Genomic DNA, 22,051 nt, shown 5'->3' with positions numbered 1-22,051 from the left:
AAGAGGTCGAATGTGGTGGTGGGGGTGTTCTATTTCAGTGTCCTCATGTGCCAGCAGCTGTATCTCTACATCAGGTAGTGGCATGTCCACAGTTGGTGCTGGAGCCCAGCAGATCTGGCAGTTTTTTTGTGTTTAAGGCTGATGCCAGAAGGCCAACAGGAGCCTATGACTTCCTTGTGTGTGCTTTGAGGTGCTAGCATTTGGTGGTGGTACTTAAAATATCTCGGGCATTCATAATGGGTGTTGGTTAGTGTGGCAAATGAAGTGGGTCCAATCACTGTGCACCTCATACATCACTCAGCCACGTATAGCCAAGATGATTCCAGGAGACGATCCATCAAGGAGCTCTCCCAAAGTGTGTGCCATACTGGTACGCTAACTCTATAGTGAGGACTTCAGTTGGGTATGGTGCTGGGAGTATCAAATGCAGTAATACATGAGAAAGTGGCTGTGGAAAATCTCCATTGCTAACTTTTCTTTGACTGAAATTGACCTTTAAAGTGTCAGAAAGTGGGTAAGGGTGTCCTGTTTGTTGAGAGGTGACCCCACTTTCTTCATCAGTATCTGCAATTTAAATGTTCACACAAAGTTTTCAGCTGTACCAGTCAAAGCCAGTATTGTGATGAGATGTGAGCTATCATTTCTATTACAGAAGTCCTGAAACAGACGAGGCATAAATTGAAGACCATTACCTGATATGAGTGTGTATGGGGCATCCTCAGTGATGAACATCATCTCTAAGACGGTCTTGGTAGCAATTGATGTGCTGTTGGTGCATATCATGTATCGGAAGTGTAAGAACGTGTCCAGCACAATGATCTGCTTGTCACTCAAAAACAGCCCATCCTAACTGATATGGACACTACTCCGCTGTCACAAAGGTGGTCAAGATGAAAACTTCCATGGTGGTGTCTCTTTTGTCACTGCATAGGATACAGGGACACAGCACTTCTGTGACCACTATCCGGTATTCACTGTTGTGCAGAGCAGCATATCCTAGCATATCCTGTGAGACCAATAACTGCTGTGTGACTGAAGTATATGTTTGGAGATTTGACTGGTGGGGGGAATGGGGGGGGGGGGGGGGGTTGCTAAGGATATCTGCGCTGTGTAAAACTTGAAACTTGGCAGTGGAGAGGATCATCTTGTGTTGGTGTTACCACCTCCATGGCTGTAATTGGAAAAGTGTCCAAAATCTGTTGAAGTTCTATGTCGTTGATAAATCTCATTGATTTTGTGGAACTGAAGTGGAGATTAACATTGAGTAGATATCCTCATTATATGCAGGGCTATTAGTTGGTAATAAATAGAGTACCTGTGCCAAACAAAGCACAAATTGGTTTATGGTCCATTATAAGATTTACCTTTGTCCCATAAAAACAGTAATGGAACTTCTGAACAACAAAAATGGTGACAAGAGTTTCCTGCTTGATCCAACTGGACAAATCCACTGACCTTGTTAACTCCCTAGTACTGGCAATTAGTCAACTCCCTAGTATTGGCAAATGTAGTTTTTTCCCCCCTTGCAAGTAGCTAGATTTACTGCTGCATTTCCTACTCTTGATTATCCCCATGTCTTTTTCAATGATTTAACTGTAACTCGAAGGGGGTGGTGAACTTTTGTTTATGTATTAGGGATAGGAGATAATGGTGATGCAAGTAATAAAGGGTAATGCGTAGAACAACATAAAGATGAAGTAAAAATTATGCTGGAACTGATATTAATTAAAAATTAATTAAATAATAATAATACTTATTCTTTCTTTCTATTCTCAGACATTATGTCTGGTCAAAAATGGACAGTGACACGGACCTTGATCAAGCGTCACTTCCTTTTAACTGTACGGTATATGTTATATTGCATTTAGGAACTTTCAGGTCATTGAACATGTATCTATAATTACAGATTTTTGTAGTTGTATATATATGTTTGGATGTAGCTGTATTGCATTGATGTACTGGTGGATATTGTGAGGTATGACTCCTGTAGTTGATAGTATAATTGGTATAATGTCGACTTTATCCTGATGCCACATGTCCTTGACTTCCTCAGCCAGTTGGATGTATTTTTCAATTTTTTCTCCTGTTTTCTTCTGTATATTTGTTGTGTTGGGTATGGATATTTCAATTAGTTGTGTTAATTTCCTCTTTTTATTGTTGTACTTGTTGTTTGATGTTTTCTAATTCTGACTGGGGTATCCTGTTATTTTTTATTATTACACGGATCTGATCAGCTAGTCGTTGTTCTGTTAAAAATTTTAATTCCGGGTATCTGGTAATAAATGTTGTGTATACTTGTGATCTGTATCCAGTTGTGTTGGTTCCTAGGTTTGTTGCTTGGTAATAACAGAACATGAGGTGTCGATTAACTTCATCTGACCATCTCATCCTCTGTCTTCGTTTTCCTTCTAGGGTGGTTGCAGGAAGCATATCCTGCAAAACACGTCTATTTGGATTTAAATCATTTTCCAGTTGGCTAGCAGTGTCGTTACCATTGTGGGCGGGGATAGGGTTTAAGCGTCGTCCCTGACCATGACGGCGCTTGTCCGAGGCTTCTTTAGTTCTGTCCTGAACCAAGTAATCACACTAAAAGGGGGGTTAGCCCTATTAGTGGTTTGTTCTTTTCGTCGCCTTTTACGACTGGCAGAACATACCGGAGGCCTATTCTTTTCCCGGGCCTCCACGGGGGATACTTATTATTATTATTATTATTATTATTATTATTATTAGTCGTAAAGCTCCCAACATGGAAGACGCTAAGTAAAGATGGTTCACTTCTGGGGCTTCTTATTCTTCTTGTTTGCCCACCAAGTCTTCATTCTTTGCGAGAATTCAGCTTTTCTTTCTTCGCTCCATTTTGTTCCAGTTCTCCGCACTTTTGTCTCTGGTTTGACCTCCCATTTGTCAACTTTAAGTTTGAAATTGTTTCTTTTGTTCATGTCTTCAGTAGTAATGTTGGCTAATTCCAGATCTTTCTTTACATTTTTGATCCATTCTCCTCCATTAACAAGGGATGCTACGTATCTTACTATTCTTTTTGTAAGTCTGTGATCGGGAAGTCTCATTATGTGGCCATAGAATTTTAGACGCCTCTTCCTCATGTCTATCTCTATGTTAGAATATTCTGCAATTTTAGAATTTTTCTGTAATCTATACCCCTCTTTGGTCCATCTTGGTCCCAGAATTTTCCTAATGATTTTCCTTTCCTCTTTCTTCAGGTTTTCCATATCTGTTTTTCTTTTAAGTGTCAAGGTTTCGCTGGCATACAGCATTATTGGTTTAATTACCGACTTATAATGTTTAATTTTTGTATTTATAGATAGACATTTTTTATTGTAAATGTTTTGGACCAGCCCTAGACCCCTATGAGCTTTTAATATTCTTTCTTGTTGTGAGTATTTTTCAGAAATTATCTCTCCTAAATATTTAAAGTATGGTACCCTCTTAATTTCTCCATATTTGGTTTGTAACTTAGAAATTTCTAGATTTGTTATTGTAAACACCGTTTTCTCAAAAGATATTTGTAGGCCAACTTTTCCTGCACACTCTTTTAAGGTTTCTATCTGTTTGACTGCCATTTCACTAGAATCTGCCATTATTGCAAGATCGTCTGCGTAGGCTAAGTAGGGGATTTGTAGGTCATCTTTTTTGGTTCCCAGTGATATTGGTTTCCAGTACTTTTCTTTTTTGAGTTCTTTTTCCCATTCTGCCATGACTCTATCCAGAACTAAGTTAAATAACAGAGGTGATAATCCATCACCTTGTCTAACCCCAGTTTTTATCTCAAATGATTTTGAAAGTTTTCCCATGAATTTCACTTTGCACTTTGTATTTGTTAATGTCTGCTCTATGATGTTCCGTGTCTTCTTATCCAGTCCTTGTTCTTCAAGAATTTCAAATAGTGTGGGTCTGTGAATTGAATCATATGCCTTTTTAAAGTCGACAAAGACATATACTGTAGGCTTCCTTCGCATTTGTCTCATCCTTGTAATCAATTTCAAGTTTAAAATTTGTTCTGGACATGATCTGTTTGGTCTGAAACCAGCTTGGAAATTATTATTATTATTATTATTATTATTATTATTATCTTTCCTTCCTCAGACGTTATGTCTGGTGACACGGACCTTGATCAAGCGTGACTTCCTTTTAACTGTACGGTATATGTTACATTGCATTTAGGAACTTTCGGATAATTGAACATGTATCAATAATTACAGATTTCTGTAGTTATTTATATACACGTTTGGATGTAGCTGTATTGCGTTGATGTACTGGTGGATATTGTGTGGTATGACTCCTGTGGTTGATAGTATAATTGGTATAATGTCAACTTCATCCTGATGCCACATGTCCTTGACTTCTTCAGCCAGTTGGATGTATTTTTCAATTTTTTCACCTGTATTCTTCTGTATATTTGCTGTATTGGGTATGGATATTTCGATTAGTTGTGTTAATTTCTTCTTTTTATTGGTGAGTATGATGTCAGGTTTGTTATGTGGTGTTATTTTATCTGTTATAATGGTTCTGTTCCAGTATAATTTGTATTCATCATTCTCCAGTACATTTTGTGGTGCATACTTGTATGTGGGAACATGTTGTTTTATTAGTTTATGTTGTATGGCAAGTTGTTGATGTATTATTTTTGCTACATTGTCATGTCTTCTGGGGTATTCTGTATTTGCTAGTATTGTACATCCGCTTGTGATGTGATCTACTGTTTCTATTTGTTGTTTGCAAAGTCTGCATTTATCTGTTGTGGTATTGGGATCTTTAATAATATGCTTGCTGTAATATCTTGGTTTATTGCTTCATCCTGTATTGCAATCATGAATCCTTCCGTCTCACTGTATATATTGCCTTTTCTTAGCCATGTGTTGGATGCGTCTTGATCGATGTGTGGCTGTGTTAGATGATATGGGTGCTTGCCATGTAGTGTTTTCTTTTTCCAATTTACGTTCTTCGTATCTGTTGATGTTATGTGATCTAAAGGGTTGTAGAAGTGGTTATGAAATTGCAATGGTGTAGCCGATGTATTTATATGAGTGATTGCTTTGTGTATTTTGCTAGTTTCTGCTCGTTCTATAAAGAATTTTCTTAAATTGTCTACCTGTCTATAATTTAGGTTTTTTATGTCGATAAATCCCCTTCCTCCTTCATTTCTGCTTAATGTGAATCTTTCTGTTGCTGAATGTATGTGATGTATTCTATATTTGTGGCATTGTGATCGTGTAAGTGTATTGAGTGCTTCTAGGTCTGTGTTACTCCATTTCACTACTCCAAATGAGTAGGTAAATATTGGTATAGCATAAGTCTTTATAGCTTTTGTCTTGTTTCTTGCTGTCAATTCTGTTTTCAGTATTTTTGTTAGTCTTTGTCTATATTTTTCTTTTAGTTCTTATTTAATATTTGCATTGTCTATTACAATTTTTTATCTGTATCCTAGATATTTATAGGCATCTGTTTTTTCCATCGCTTCTATGCAGTCGCTGTGGTTATCCAATATGTAATCTTCTTGTTTAGTGTGTTTTCCCTTGACTATGCTATTTTTCTTACATTTGTCTGCTCCAAAACCCATATTTATATCATTTCTGAATACTTCTGTTATCTTTAGTAATTGGTTGAGTTGTTGATTTGTTGCTGCCAGTAGTTTTAGATCATCCATGTATAGCAAATGTGTGATTTTGTGTTGGTATGTTCCAGTAATATTATATCCATAATTTGTATTATTTAGCATGTTGGATAGTGGGTTCAGAGCAAGACAGAACCAGAAAGGACTTAATGAGTCTCCTTGGTGTATTCCACGCTTAATCTGTTTTGGCTGTGATGTGATATTATTTGAAGTGTTTGGATATTAAGTGTGGTTTTCCAATTTTTCATTACAATGTTTAGGAACTGCATCAATTTAGGATCTACTTTGTATATTTCCAATATTTGTAGTAACCATGAGTGGGGTACACTATCGAAAGCTATTTTGATAATCAATGTATGCGTAGTGTAGCGACCTTTGTTTAGTTTTAGCTTGATATATCACCTCTGTATCTATTATCAGTTGCTCTTTACATCCTCGTGCTTCTTTGCAACAGCCTTTTTGTTCTTCATTTATAATTTTGTTCTGTGTTGTATGTGTCATAAATTTCTGTGTAATGACTGAAATTAATATTTTGTATATTGTTGGTAGGCATGTTATGGGACGATATTTTGCTGGGTTTGCTGTGTCTTCTTGATCTTTAGGTTTTAGATAAGTTATTCCATGTGTAAGTGTATCAGGGAATGTGTACGGGTCTGCAATGCAACTGTTAAATAATTTATATCTAAAAAGAAAGATGATGAGACTTACCAAACAAAAGCGCTGGCAGGTCGATAGACACACAAACAAACACAAACATACACACAAAATTCAAGCTTTCGCAACAAACGGTTGCTTCGTCAGGAAAGAGGGAAGGAGAGGAAAAGACGAAAGGATGTGGGTTTTAAGGGAGAGGGTAAGGAGCCATTCCAATCCCGGGAGCGGAAAGACTTACCTTAGGGGGAAAAAAGGACAGGTATACACTCGCACACACACACATATCCATCCGCATATACACAGACACAAGCAGACATTTGTAAAGGCAAAGAGTTTGGGCAGAGATGTCAGTCGAGGCGGAAGTACAGAGGCAAAGATGTTGTTGAAAGACAGGTGCGGTGTGAGCGGCGGCAAATTGAAATTAGAAATTAGCGGAGATTGAGGCCTGGCGGATAGCGAGAAGAGAGGATATGCTGAAGGGCAAGTTCCCATCTCCGGAGTTCTGACAGGTTGGTGTTAGTGGGAAGTATCCAGATAACCCGGACAGTGTAACACTGTGCCAAGATGTGCTGGCCGTGCACCAAGGCATGTTTAGCCACAGGGTCTCATAATCTTTCTTTTTAGATATATTTTTTCCACATGGAGTGTTTTCCTCTATTATATTCATATCATTAATGATAAATAATTTAGTTAGATGTGAATGTGTTAAGGTGAACTTCTTTAGCCAGAAATTTGCTATTTTATCTTTTCCAGGGGCTTTCCAATTGTGTGTACTATTAATTGCTTGGATGACTTCATGTTGCAAAATTATCACTTCAGGCATTTGTGGTATCATCTTGTATGTGTCTGTTTCTGCTTGTATCCACCGTGTGTGCCTGTTATGTTGTACCGGGTTTGACCATATGTTGCTGCAGAAGTGTTCCATGTCTGTTATGTTTGGTGGATTGTCTATTTTAATGTATGTGTTATCTATTGTCTGGTAAAATTTCTTTTGGTTTGTGTTGAATGTTTGGTTTTGTTTCCTTCTATTTTCACTTTTTTTGTATCTTCTAAGTCGTTTGGCCAATGCTTGTAATTTCTGTTTATTTTTTTATTTTTTTTTCCCACTAATTGCTCTATCGCTTCTTGTTGTGAGATTTTACCTAACCTTTTTCTTTTTTGTCTGATATTTCATTTCTTATAAATTGTGTTAGCTGTCCGATGTCTTTTCTCAGTTTTTCTAATCTGATCTGTAGCCTGTGTTGCCATGCTGGTTTTGTGGGTTTCTTCTGTGTGTTGGTTGGTTCTGATCTCTGCCTAGTGTGTATATTTAGTGTAGTGAGTGCTCCTATATAAACCAGTAGTTGTAACTCTTCCGTAGTAGTATTTTCATTTATTTTGTTGTGTATGATTGTGTTGATAGTTGTTATTGTTGTTTCGACTTGTGGCTTATTTGGTGACCTATGCAAGAATGGTCTAATGTCTGTATTTGTGTCTTTGTATTCTATATATGTCAGCTGAAATTTTTCTTCTATATCTAACATGTGTGTCACTTAATGTTCTATTTGTGCTTGTTCTGGTGGCTGTCGTTTTTCTCTGATTGTTTAATTGATGGTCTGGGATGTTTGAGTCCATTACTGTATTTTCTTCTTCTTCTTCTGAATGCACATTATTTTGTTCCAGTATTTGTTGTACTTGTTGTTTGATGTTTTCTAATTCTGACTGGGGTATCCTGTTATTTTTTATTATTACACGGATCTGATCAGCTAGTCATTGTTCTGTTAAAAATTTTAATTCTGGGTATTTGGTAATAAATGTTGTGTATACTTGTGATCTGTATCCAGTTGTGTTGGTTCCTAAGTTTGCTGCTTGGTAATAACAGAACATGAGGTGTCGGTTAACTTCATCTGACCATCTCATCCTCTGTCTTTGTTTTCCTTCTAGAGTGGTTGCAGGAAGCATATCCTGCAAAACTTATTATTATTATTATTATTATTATTTTGATTATTAGTTGTACAATTAAAAACCATACCCTTAGTTATTCATGAAAATGGTCACTTGTTGACTTTATTTACAGTGACTACATTCTTGGGTAGATAATTAAAATTTTGTGTGGCAGAAATAAAAAGGATGCTGTAAAATGGATAATCTATTTGTGAGTGTATGTAATTCATTCGAAGATGATCCCCAATTAATTGTTACAGTGTACATTGTTCTTTTAATGTCTTTATATCAGCCACACGTGACATCTTGGAGAAACAGCAAAAAGCAGCTGAGGCCGAGCAAAAGCGACTACTTGGCCTAATCTCACAATTAGAGCAGCAACTGTCCCAGCAGAAGGTTGATTCAGATGATGCACGTATGGCATTGCAGCAAGAGAGAGCACATCTGGAAGCCAGGGAGCTAGCTGTACTGAGAGAACGTGAGCAAGCTAGTGCACACTTTGAAAGAGAACGGCAGCATCTGCAGGTAGGTCAGCTACTGTTTATCTTAGTGGAAAATTCTCCATTCTTGGGGATCACAAAGGAGTATATTGGATTATAAGAGCTGTAGGAATATAAACAGGATGAAAGGAAGGGGAAAATAATTACAAAGGAGGAAAATGGAAGTGACTAAGAGAAGTAAATAAATAAAAGAAGTGTAGCTAGTATGAATGATAGTTTGACACTGAGAAACAATCAATCATTAAAGTTCTATCCTAATTATTATTATAAGTCAGAAACATACCTAAAACACAGTTTATACAATTGTTGAGAGTTCAACACAGTTTATATAATCTTTGACAAAAATTTGGCCACTTCCAGTGCATTTTCTGTTGCCTGGTGAAGGTCATCTTCTGTGCAGGTGGCTGGACACAGTCGACACCGAAGCGTATGTTGAACAACCTCTTCTTCCCTGCAGTCACATTGGGTTTTATTTTCTTCAGTGTATCCCCATTTTACGATGTTAACCCTTGATCTGTCCACTCCTGACCTCAGGCTATTCAAATACTTCCAGATTGGCCAATTCTCATCATGACCATGGGGTAAAGATTCTGAAAATCTTTTCCAATCCAGGGGAGGGGAAGGGGGAGGGGGTGTCTCAGCCCCCCATAATTGCAGCCTGGCTTCTTCATCAGTGGTTATTAGTTTTTCCAGTGTTCTGAGGAAACTTTACTGTGATCTTATTCAATGTGGGCAGGGCTGTTGCCCATGCGTGGGATGCGTATTTTCCTGCTCCAGTTTCATTCTTTCCCTATTTGCTGCTATTTCTTTTCGAACAAGAGGTGGTGAAATTCCTGGTAGTTGGTAGAGCCATTTGACTGGAGTTGACTACAAGCAGCCTGTTATAATCCAGCATGTGTCGTTTAGGGCAATATCCACCTGTTTGGCATATGCTGACTTATACCAGACAGGACAGGTATACACTGCAGGAGAGTAGCATAATGCCATTGCAGAAGTTCAGATGGCTTCAACATGATTGCCTCACTATTATCTAGCCAGTTTTCTCAGTAGGTTGTTCCTGGTGGAGGTTTTTGATTTGTAATTCATACAGTGTTTTTGGAACATCAGAGGTCTGTCAACTGTTATTCCTATGTATTTTGGAGTGTCACGGTGTTCGAATTTAATCCCTGACCATTCCATCTTTAACTTGCAGGTGGTTTCACCATTTCTCAGATGTAAAGGACACACTTGTTCCTTTTATGGGTTTGCTTTAAGCTGTTTTATTTTGTAGTATTTTGACTGGTCTTCAAGAGGTTTTGTATCAGTGCTTTCCTTCATTTGGGGAAAACTAGACAGGAACATAACTTATATGTTCAGACTAATTTAAGAATCCCACCCAGTACAATGGAGATTAGAGTACAATGGTCACTAGAGAAGAGCGATCTGCTCCTGAACTGATTCAAAGAGCTAGAACCATCTAATAAATAAGCAATCAGTGAATTGGGAAAAGGAGCAGTAGCTTATCTGATCTGAACTCTCTCTCTACTGACAGTGAGCAGGACAAAGAATTAATAGCAGGCTGCTGTGACGGCGCCCCAAACAGCATGCTGAAGGAAATGTTTCCCAAGCTGCAAAAAAAGCACTCTAGACCATGTGTACACATGGATTTCCATATGTTACTAATGTGTGAAGCTTTTGTCAATCTTGAAAAAAATAAGTGTTTGGATGAAGATCAATTCATCAAATGCTGTATTAACACAGAAAATACTTTTCCGCCTTACATTTCCACTTTTGATTTGAAAAGAAAACCTCAAATTTCCAAAGCCCAATAAACATTTACATATTTTGGAATGAGTTGTTGAGTACTGTTTTCTCTTAGTACTTACACATTGAAGTAGCATTGCACTCAGAATATATTATCAGTGATCATGAGAGTTGCACAAGCTGCAGTCGTCAAGAGCTACTGTACCAGTTGTCTGAGCAGTTCATCATGAGTGACAGAGTAAGTAGCACTCAGCAGCTCAATAAAGAGTGAGTGATCAGCAAGGAACTGATTTGCAGAGAGCAGGTGATCAGATTACCGCCAGCCGCTCTTCTCTCCTGACTTCTTCCTGCTTGCCCTAAGTGGATCACAAGGGAACTCAGGAGGTGCTGTGATCTCTGAGTTCGGCTCTACCAGATATTATTGTTTATTATAACAACAATATGTATATTAGACAATTATTTTCTCTGTATACAATAGTGCATGTATATATTATTTGTTTATATTGTTTTACTTATTTATTTGTGTAACCTGATCAAATGAGGACCTTGAGGACCGTTTACATCATCTTAGGTTTTTACATGTAATAACCATATTTAAAAACATAATATTTTAATATGATTTGTTGTAATGAAATTATATAGAATTGAAAATTATTTGAAAGATGATTTGTATTTATCTAGTGCCATTTTGAATAATAGTAGTGACTAACAACTAATAGCAAGGATACTAATGATGCTGAATGTAACAGTTTGATTTTTGAGGTTAGAATATAATTTATAAGTCCGATGTGCAGTATCTCTCAGATTCACGAGCTGTTTTAGCTAATCTGTTAACCAACAGTAGATGATGAAATAAGTGTACAAAAGTGAGATTTTATGATAAAATGAGATCTGAGGGAGAGAAATTCGTATGCACTAGCTAGACGGTTTGAAAAATGAGGAATATCTGCTAAGGTACTTAATTGTAAAGGAATGCATACAGAACAGATGTTATCTTTTGAATCACAATATGGTATTTAGTTTTCTGATATAATAACGGAGATCATTCTAGGGTCAGGCTGCTGATAATGAAAGGGATTTATAGAAGATGGCTGATAGTGCTTGACAGAAAAGATTTTGCTCTCATGGGAACAAGTGTTTCTGCCATATTGTGCAGACAAGAATCTTAAGGTCTAGGAAAGATATGAGCAGTAGTGAGTCAATAATAAGCTTAATCATTTGGACTGTGATGCCAGCCTGTACTTGAGATGCTGATCTGAAATACTTGATGGACTTTTCAACAATGTTGCCAGCTTAACACATAATTTATTGTGATTGCTATCATTTACCTCCATGAAATAGTCAATAAGTGCATGTTTTGTTTGCGGTACAGTGATAGTTGTTACTAAAGTAAAGTACTGGTTTAGTTCCTTGAGTGGGACAGTGGGATCAATTGCAGTGTGTACTTTGCCTGTACTTAGATCACACAGGTTTTTACATGGCACATCTGGTCTGCCTGTTGTAGATTAATGTATTGGCATGGCTGAGTTATCATTTCTCTCTGATTGAGTCTGTTCCCCTTCTGATTCTAATCAGCTTGAGTTTTAAGGGTAGAATGTCATTTAGAAGTCTCTCAGATTCATGAGCTGTTTTAGCTCATCTGTTAAGCAAGATGCAGGTTTTCTCTTCAGTTTTCTGCCTTTTGGTGGATCATGTTTATTGTGTAGTCAAGTTAGTTTGCTAGTAAATCAATTATATTTATCTTTTATGTCCAGAAATTGAATGGAAACAGTCTCCAAAACTAGTTCTTGTGCCACTGTTGCAAGTTCAGATACATTTCTGTGCTTATAATCTGTAAATGTTGTGGTTTCTTTCTTGGATATTTTAGAGAGAACACGAGGAAAATGATGTCATGAGCAGATATTTCAGGTTCGGATATTTGAGGGACACAAACTACTCTGTTTGAGGATTTTGTTGTAAATATATGCATGAAAGTGTGACTTTTGACTGCATTATAGGTAGGTGCAAGCTGAAGTAGTGTTACATTTGAAGACAAAACCATACACTTGAATTTTACAGCAGAAGAACAGAAAATTTATGTTAGTATCACTGACATTAATTATATGCTCCTCTTAAAAGGCCAGATTCCGATTGCCTCTTACTTTCAGAGGTCTGTAGAGCACACATATTGGGCACTTTTTGTTAAAGAATTTTTTTATCTGTGAACATATATTCAACTCATTTGTCTTCATTGCTATTGGATGTGCGTAGCACAGTCAGTAATAAGATACAATGTATTTATGCCACTACTCCAATCCCTTATGTGTTACTTCCATGGTCATAATAATAATTTCGTGTGGCTCAGTGGCCTGGTGCATGTATGTCAATTGGGTGCCACTTTGGTAACTTGTGTGTCCCTAACGTATCCCAGTTATCCAACCAGGGAAAGGATCCAAACCACTTGTCATTTCTGGTGAGTCTTCACATCATTGAGACATGAAGACTAAGTTGAAGGCAAACTAAAAATAATTATACTCAGTGTGGGATTTGATCTTGTCCATCACTTCTATGGTGTCTTAGGACATTGCGGTCTGTGTTTACAGAACTGTAGAGTACGCAGTCAGATCCCCAGTAGAAGTATTAAATGGATGTCTATATTTTGAAATACAGTAAGACCCCAGATTTACAAGATAGGTAAGGCCGAGTGATAAACAAGCGAATCAAATTCACGTAAGTCAGGGTCCAATTTTGCATATAAGTACCTTTGTTAAGCAAGAGCATTGTCAGCATTATGCACAGGTGATAAAAAATATCACCTTGGTTCTTTTACAGCTCAACAGTGGGTAATCTTCGTTCACTTCCAATTTCCACAAAGCATTAGTTTACTTTGAATTTTTGACTGAGATACACAAGAAGAGACATAATTGCAGTTTATATGTTGCATTTTGAGGCTGTGTTTCCCTATAGCCGTCTGAAAGGTGCGAAAATGAGTCATACTGTGGCATCTAAATGTATGGGGAAACCAAAGCCATTTTTACAAAAGTGAGTAACACACTATGTATAAGTTGGTTAAGAACGTAGATGACTTTGAAAAACACGACTCAATCAGTAAAGTGAGTCCAAAAGTGGAAAAATAATTATTAACATTCTTAACACTGTTTCAAGCTAAGCAAAATTCACTTTGAAACAGCTGTCAACACAAATTCAATGCAGGTGGAGATATCTTCCACGTGAATACACAGAACACTTGGTTCTAAGCATTGCTTGGAGATGCCAAGCAATTATTGTCGCTGCAGGTGATTAGATGTACATTAACTGTAATTGCATTTTTCTTTTGTTCATATATGATGTATGTATTTGTTTTAGGTTGTTGTAAGAGACATTTTTCTACTGATTAACCCTACCATGATATTACTTAACAGACTCTACATACAAACTATGTTCATTTCCTGCCAGAGACTAAAGAAAACCATTTACTTTAGAAGAAAAATGTTTAATAAAATGTACAACAAATTGTATTACAGTACACTATTATTCAGTGCAACATGGAAGGCTTCATAAAATCTAATAGTGTTTTCTTTTCATGCAAAATTTTCTTGTGCCACAGAAACAAATTTTTTATTCCTTGTTTGGTAGCAGAAGTGTCCAGTTGTTTGGAGTCTTATTTTTTCAGAAATCTGTAACCCTTTTTTAATTTTAATTGTCAAGCAAGTTTGGCCTTTTTTTCAGTCACATTGTCAATTTGATAAGGATCTGGTGCTGATTCCACATGGACTTCAATGGTGAAGAAGAATGGACACAGCTTTTTCTAGGTGCCAGCTAAAGATTTTTGTTTAATTTCATTCCAAGGTTGTCCAGTTATTCTCAAGGCTTCGAATATGTTGAATTGTTTCCAAAAGTCTTTAACAGAGAGCATGTTGTTTTGTCTCATAGCTTCATGTAGATGCACAAATAATCATCTCATGTAGTAAGCTTTCGTGGGTATTGTATAGGGTGGCAGAAGTACAATTTCCACACATGGCTCAAAATTTATTAGAGTAACAGGAGGCTGACCTGGTGTGTTGTTGTATAATAGCGTCACTGTAAATGGGACTTGTTTTGCCAATAATTTTCTGTTTCAAGTATGACCAAATGAGTACTAAAAGAGGGAAGCTGCCACCCAAGCTTCAGCATTTGACTTCCAAATCACGAGCAACTCAGATTTAGATGCAATTTTGTGTGTGATAAACTAAAAGAGTTGTTAATTAACAATCACCAGCTGCATTTGCGCCAACCGTCACTGTAGGTCGATCTTTGGCAGCTTTGAAACCTGAAGAGATTTTCTCTTCATGTGCAGTAAATGTTTCAGCTGTCTTCTCCCAGGACATACCACTTTCATCTACATTGAGTATGATTTGGGTGGTAGAAGCCACATCTTCTATCATTGCCCTGAGTTTATCTCTGGATAGGTTCGATGCAGTCTCTTTATCAGGGCTTGCCGCCTCTCCACTTTCTGCGATGCTATCCCAATTACAACTACATTTGAATTGGCTAAACCAACTCTTACTAGCTCTAAACATTTCATCTTTGGTTGCCTCTCCAGCTACTTCTTTCAGTCTCTCAAAAATCAGCTTTGCTTGAGAACACACCATATTCTGATCAACAATATAATTTTTCTCTCTTACTTAATGATCACACCATAATTTTAACATTTTTTGCATCTGAGTGATAATACCAAGATGTTTATGGATGATACCTGAATCCAGAGATTATACATTTTTCACAGCTTCAAGAATTTTTTATTTACCTTCTACAATTGTTCTGGCTTTTGGTTAAGGTAGGTCAAACTACTTTGTTGATTCATAAATTTTAATTTTTATTTGTTATCAAAAGTTTACATTTCAAAAATAGTGATTTTCTTTTCTTGTTTGATGCAAATGAATCAATTCTGCTTTGTTGGATGACATAGTTAAAATCTATCAGTCATGGCAGGTCCCAAAGATGAAACGATTATACATGAAACACATCCGAACCCGTCATAAGCTGTACACTGTTTGAGCAGAGAGGGGGAATAGAAGAGCACAGTGCTCAAACAGATGAATCACATAACTCTAGATTTGCAGAAAAAGGGTAGCATAAGTTGAGGTATTACGGTACATCTCAGAGTTTGTCAATAAAAGTTGAATCTAATTGAATACCGTGACAAGGATTGTTGTATGTTTAGTTGTAGCAAGTACAAGGATATTGCTGACAGGTATGACATCTGGCTGTCTCTCAATTCCCACCCGCCCATCCAAAAGCACAAGAGTGTCCTGGAAGGTTGTGCAAGATGGAAGCAGGACAGGCTGGAGCCGGTAGGAATGGAAGGGAAGGGAGATGTTACTACCAAGAGCAGCTGGTTTTGCAGTAGTCATGTGGTAAGGAAATTGGAGGCAAGAAAACAAGTCTTGCTAAGAACAAAAATAATCTATATGCAACAGTACTATAATCAAAATAAAAAGAATGGTGACAGAGAGTGCTAATGAAAAGTAACACCAGTAATATGATAAAAAGTATCAAAACTATAAATGGAAGCAAGAGTAAATTATTACAGTAATTGGTAACACGAATAAAAAATTGTAATAATATAAACTAAATCAGTTATTCAATAAATACATCAGTAAATTATGACCATTTGTATTCTACATTAACAATACAGGCCCACTTATAAAACTAGTTGGTGCATGAGTTGGCATGTTCTTAGCTCCTAGAGCTCAGGCTTTCAAGTGCATTTACACTGCTAAGTGATCTGTTTTCTGGCTTATGTTCTCACCATTATCCTGTCAACACTTATCCACACATGGTGTAGCTAAAATTTACATATCACAGTGTCCAAAATTTTAAGCATTTATAAGTGAGATCATTGAGCATTGTAGAAATATCTGAATTTCTTATTCACTACGAAGGTTTCAGACCTTTTCTTATGTGATACAAACTTCACAGTTGTGGATCTAGATTTTGCAGATTGATATGTGCTACATCCTACTCTATAATTAGTGGTTATAGAATACAGTGCTGCACATTTGATCTCATTTTAAGTTTTTAGTATTTAAATAGTCTATCTTAATAGAAAATATTTCAATTTTTTCAGTGTACCTTTCAGTACTGCGGGATCTTATGTCTGCCTCATCGCCTTTCCCTAAAAGAAATTCAACCAGTATATGGTACATTTTACTAAACTGGCAAGAAAAGGAAAATTCTACCAGCAGACAACTTCCTTTTCTTCTGGGTCCTCATCAAAACATAAGAGAGACCTAAGATCAAAGCATCTGTAACTACATCTGGAATGGTGTGGATCAGTCGAGATCGCCATCAACTGATGCAGAAATTCAAGAAACCATTTCTCAGGAATCTTCCTGACTGATAACTATGTCTACCTGAGATCGTGGTATACTCCCAGGAAGTCAAATTAAGCCTCAAGCTGTATACTACCATCTAGTTCTGGACCAATTTTCTTTTTGACATCCTCACCTCCAACTGCTTCTTATTTCCAACAACCCATAAGTAAATTTGTTAGTATTGTGTTGCTGATCACATTAAATGTAAGTATGGCATTAGATACACAACTTTTAAGAACAATTTGCAGAGAATGCCATCCTTCCTCTTGTCATGACTGGGCAGTATATTTGTTATAAATCCTATTATAAGGAGTAAAGATTCAGGCAAGACATCTTAGCAGGCATACCAGCATGCTCATCTCAGCTGTGGAAGAGCAAACATGGTATTTGTAAAATATAATGTGTTCAGACACTCCTGACTCCAAGTTATCACTTTCAGGTCAGGAAAAGTGCCAGCGTGTGGGTCCCACTTGTAAAACCCCCACAGAGGCAAAAGGTTGCGGCCGTGCACGTTACAGAAAGAACCCAGCTTGACTATTAGACAGAAATTAAGGTGGTCATGTGGAGACGAAATATTCTGACATGCAGAAAGATAATGAAGAGGGTCATGTGCAACCAGATCCGAGTGGGAAAAGGCCATTAATAAGCATATAAAAGAACAGCAGTAGTGAGTATAAATCAAAAAGTAGGAAAGTATTGCTGAGAGAGTTTGAGAAGGAGCCAGCAACTTCAATGGCAGCAACCACCAATGGAGCAATAGTAATTCATCACAAGTATCTGAAATATCTTTCATTAAATAGTGTTGATCAGAGACAGACTTTCTCTTGCCTCAGATAGCTTCAGAGTGGATTTCATTTGCTAGTCATTGAATGGTACTTATCTCCTCTGAATTAGGCCAAATGGCCATTGATTCTGTAGCTGGCAGAACAAGTGGCAATGCTTGCACACGTCTCAGAGCTAGGCACCCAAGGTAGGGTATTTAATATTGACTACAACAAGAAACCAGGTTGCTCTTGTTCTAAATAATGGAAAGCCCACATATAATAAGATGGAATCATAGTGAAATGGGTGTCAACAGTAAAATTTGGTGTCAGGTGTGGCTGATGTATATACATTAAGGAATTTGTTGGTCATACACCTCACACATAAATTGAGGGGTGGTTGAAAAGTTTTCAGCCCAAGATAGTTACTGTAATGTATCACACAAATACCACCACATACTTTTATGGTGACCCTTTGTGGGTATACAAGTCAGGCTTTGCAGCTCAAGCTTTGCTAGTTTTGCCACTAGGATGTGTTGTATACCATACTGTAAGCAAAATGACCAATATCGAGAACCTTGCTGTGATTGAATATCTTCGTTTGAAAGGAAAGACACCCAAATACATTGCGGAGTACGTGCGGAATACACTTAAGGACAGTGCTCCATCTTATGCAACAGTGAGAAACTGGGTGTCCAACTTCAAGTGTGAAAGATGTGCCAATTAGCAGAAGGCTTGCCACCGTTGCCACTGATGAAACACTGACTACAATTCATAATACATTTTTGCAAGATCATTGAACAATGTTGCAGCACATTGAAGCCATGTTTGGAATCTCCCAAGGGTGTTCTCATGACATTGTTGTAAATATTTTGGGAATGCAGAAAGTTTCATCTCGGTGGGTCCCAAAAGACTTGAATGCAGATCAGAGATGGGGGTGTGTGCAGTATTGTGAAAAAATCATCCGCCAATTTGAAGTGTATGAAGACAGCTTTCTGGCACGGCATGTGACAATGGACGAAACGTGGGTGTACTACTTTCATCCTGAGACAAAACAGCAGTCACAACAAAGGAAACATCCTTCATTCCCTAACCCAAAAAAATTCCCGGTGCAAAAATCAGCCAGTAAGGTGATGGCATTAATCTTCTGGGATGCAGAAGGGGTAATTATGGTGGATTACTTGCAAAAGGGCGTAACTATAAGTGCATCATACTATTACAACCTCCTGTGCCATTTGAGAGAAGAGATAAAGGAAAGAAGGTGCAGAAAATTGGCGCGCGGAGTTCTGTTGTATCAGGAAAACGTATCAGCGCAGAAAGCCCTCACAATACTGGAAACTCTGCATGACTGTGGGTCCAAATTGTTACATCATCAGCCATATTCTCCAGATTCGGCTCCATCAGACTTTTTTACTTTCCCAAACCTAAAAAAAGATCTCAAAGGCCAACAATTTATAAATGATGATGCAGTAATTGATGCTATGAACGCTTGGTTGGGCTTGAAGTTGAAGACATTTTATTTGAATGGTTTGCAGAAGTTACCTGTGTGTGCCCACAAGTGTACATAGATATTATATCAAAAAATGAATTGGTATTATGAAATTTCTGTCATTCTTTATTTGTTAGGCTAGAAACTTTTCAACCTCTCATATGTCTAACAGTAAATAAACTTATTTAAAAAATTAATATCATCTTGCCACTTTGGCAAATCACTGTCCCTCTTAAAGATTCTTTTCTCTGGCCTAAGATCAACCATAAACTACCAAGCAGGTTCTACCCCTCTCGGCTCTATTATAAAGCTTAATTAGCGAAAATCACAACAAAACAATATTTTCTTCTACGTCCTGATTGTGCCACACAAGTCACATAAACTTGTATTGGTAGCTTGGACCTGGGCCAGGAAACAACACTCTACAGTTGAAGATGCAGAAAAATATATATATATATATATATATATATATATATATACCTAAAAACAAAGATGATGTGACTTACCAAATGAAAGTGCTGGCAGGTCGACAGACACACAAACGAACACAAACATACACACAAAATTCAAGCTTTCGCAACAAATTGTTGCCTCATCAGGAAAGAGGGAAGGAGAGGGAAAGACGAAAGGATGTGGGACATATGTCTGCTTGTGTCTGTATATGTGTGGATGGATATGTGTGTGTGTGCGAGTGTATACCCGTCCTTTTTTCCCCCTAAGGTAAGTCTTTCCGCTCCCGGGACTGGAATGACTCCTTACCCTCTCCCTTAAAACCCACATCCTTTCGTCTTTCCCTCTCCTTCCCTCTTTCCTGATGAGGCAACAATTTGTTGCGAAAGCTTGAATTTTGTGTGTATGTTTGTGTTCGTTTGTGTGTCTGTCGACCTGCCAGCACTTTCATTTGGTAAGTCACATCATCTTTGTTTTTAGGTATATTTTTCCTTCATGGAATGTTTCCTTCTATTATAACTATATATATATATATATATATATATATATATATATATATATATATATATATATATATATATATATATATATATATATATAAAGATGATGAGACTTACCAAACAAAAGCGCTGGCAGGTCGATAGACACACAAACATACACACAAAATTCTAGCTTTCGCAACCAACGGTTGCCTCGTCAGGAAAGAGGGAAGGAGAGGGAAAGACAAAAGGATTTGGGTTTTAAGGGAGAGGGTAAGGAGTCATTCCAATCCCGGGAGCGGAAAGACTTACCTTAGGGGGAAAAAAGGACAGGTATACACTCGCACACACACACATATCCATCCGCATATACACAGACACCAGCAGACATTTGTAAAGGCAAAGAGTTTGGGCAGAGATGTCAGTCGAGGCGGAAGTACAGAGGCAAAGATGATGTTGAAAGACAGGTGAGGTATGAGCGGCGGCAAATTGAAATTAGAAATTAGCAGAGATTGAGGCCTGGCAGATAGCGAGAAGAGAGGATATGCTGAAGGGCAAGACCTGTCAGAACTCCGGAGATGGGAACTTGCCCTTCAGCATATCCTCTCTTCTCGCTATCCGCCAGGCCTCAATCTCCGCTAATTTCTAATTTCAATTTGCCGCCGCTCATACCTCACCTCTCTTTCAACATCATCTTTGCCTCTGTACTTCCACCTCGACTGACATCTCTGCCCAAACTCTTTGCCTTTACAAATGTCTGCTGGTGTCTGTGTATATGCGGATGGATATGTGTGTGTGTGCGAGTGTATACCTGTCCTTTTTCCCCCCTAAGGTAAGTCTTTCCGCTCCCGGGATTGGAATGACTCCTTACCCTCTCCCTTAAAACCCAAATCCTTTTGTCTTTCCCTCTCCTTCCCTCTTTCCTGACAAGGCAACCGTTGGTTGCGAAAGCTAGAATTTTGTGTGTATGTTTGTGTGTCTATCGACCAGCCAGCGCTTTTGTTTGGTAAGTCTCATCATCTTTCTTTTTAGATATATTTTTCCCACGTGGAATGTTTCCCTCTATTATATATATATATAGATAGAATTTTGCACAGAGCACAACTTAATCATAGCTAACACTTGGTTTAAGAATCATGATAGAAGGTTGTATACATGGAAGAACCCTGGAGATACTAAAAGGTATCAGATAGATTATATAATGGTAAGACAGAGATTTAGGAACCAGGTTTTAAATTGTAAGACATTTCCAGGGGCAGATGTGGACTCTGACCACAATCTATTGGTTATGACCTGTACATTAAAACTGAAGAAACTGCAAAAAGGTGGGAATTTAAGGAGATGCGACCTAGATAAACTGAAAGAACCAGAGGTTGTACAGAGTTTCAGGGAGAGCATAAGGGAACAATTGACAGGAATGGGGGAAAGAAATACAGTAGAAGAAGAGTGGGTAGCTTTGAGGGATGAAGTAGTGAAGGCAGCAGAGGATCTAGTAGGTAAAAAGACGAGGGCTAGTAGAAATCCTTGGGTAACAGAAGAAATATTGAATTTAATTGATGAAAGGAGAAAATATAAAAATGCAGTAAATGAAGCAGGCAAAAAGGAATAGAAACGTCTCAAAAATGAGGTCGACAGGAAGTGCAAAATGGCTAAGCAGGGATGGATAGAGGACAAATGTAAGGATGTAGAGGCTTATCTCACTAGGGGTAAGATAGATACTGCCTACAGGAAAATTAAAGAGACCTTTGGAGATAAGAGAACCACTTGTATGAACATCAAGAGCTCAGATGGAAACCCAGTTCTAAGCAAAGAAGGGAAAGCAGAAAGGTGGAAGGAGTATATAGAGGGTCTATACAAGGGCGATGTACTTAAGGACAATATTATGGAAATGGAAGAGGATGTAGATGAAGATGAAATGGGAGATACAATACTGCGTGAAGAGTTTGACAGAGCACTGAAAGACCTGAGTCGAAACAAGGCCCCCGGAGTAGACAACAATCCATTGTAACTACTGACGGCCTTGGAAGAGCCAGTCCTGACAAAACTCTACCATCTGGTGAGCAAGATGTATGAAACAGGCGAAACACC

The 22,051-nt window shown here is 37.8% G+C and overlaps 1 protein-coding gene across 6 annotated transcripts in view; it reads left to right on the top strand.

Annotated features, from left to right (window-relative positions):
• LOC126175670 (fas-binding factor 1) overlaps positions 1–22,051 on the top strand; it is a 126,767-nt gene that overhangs the window by 48,093 nt on the left and 56,623 nt on the right. For all 6 annotated transcript variants that reach the window (XM_049922593.1, XM_049922589.1, XM_049922588.1 and 3 more), the window contains exon 12: positions 8,499–8,731. In XM_049922593.1, coding sequence (XP_049778550.1) covers positions 8,499–8,731 — 233 coding nt within the window. The remainder of the gene's footprint in view (positions 1–8,498; positions 8,732–22,051) is intronic.

This window comes from Schistocerca cancellata, chromosome 3, assembly GCF_023864275.1.
Source record: "Schistocerca cancellata isolate TAMUIC-IGC-003103 chromosome 3, iqSchCanc2.1, whole genome shotgun sequence".
NCBI lineage: Eukaryota > Metazoa > Arthropoda > Insecta > Orthoptera > Acrididae > Schistocerca > Schistocerca cancellata.
This window is presented reverse-complemented; position numbering and strand designations above follow the sequence as displayed.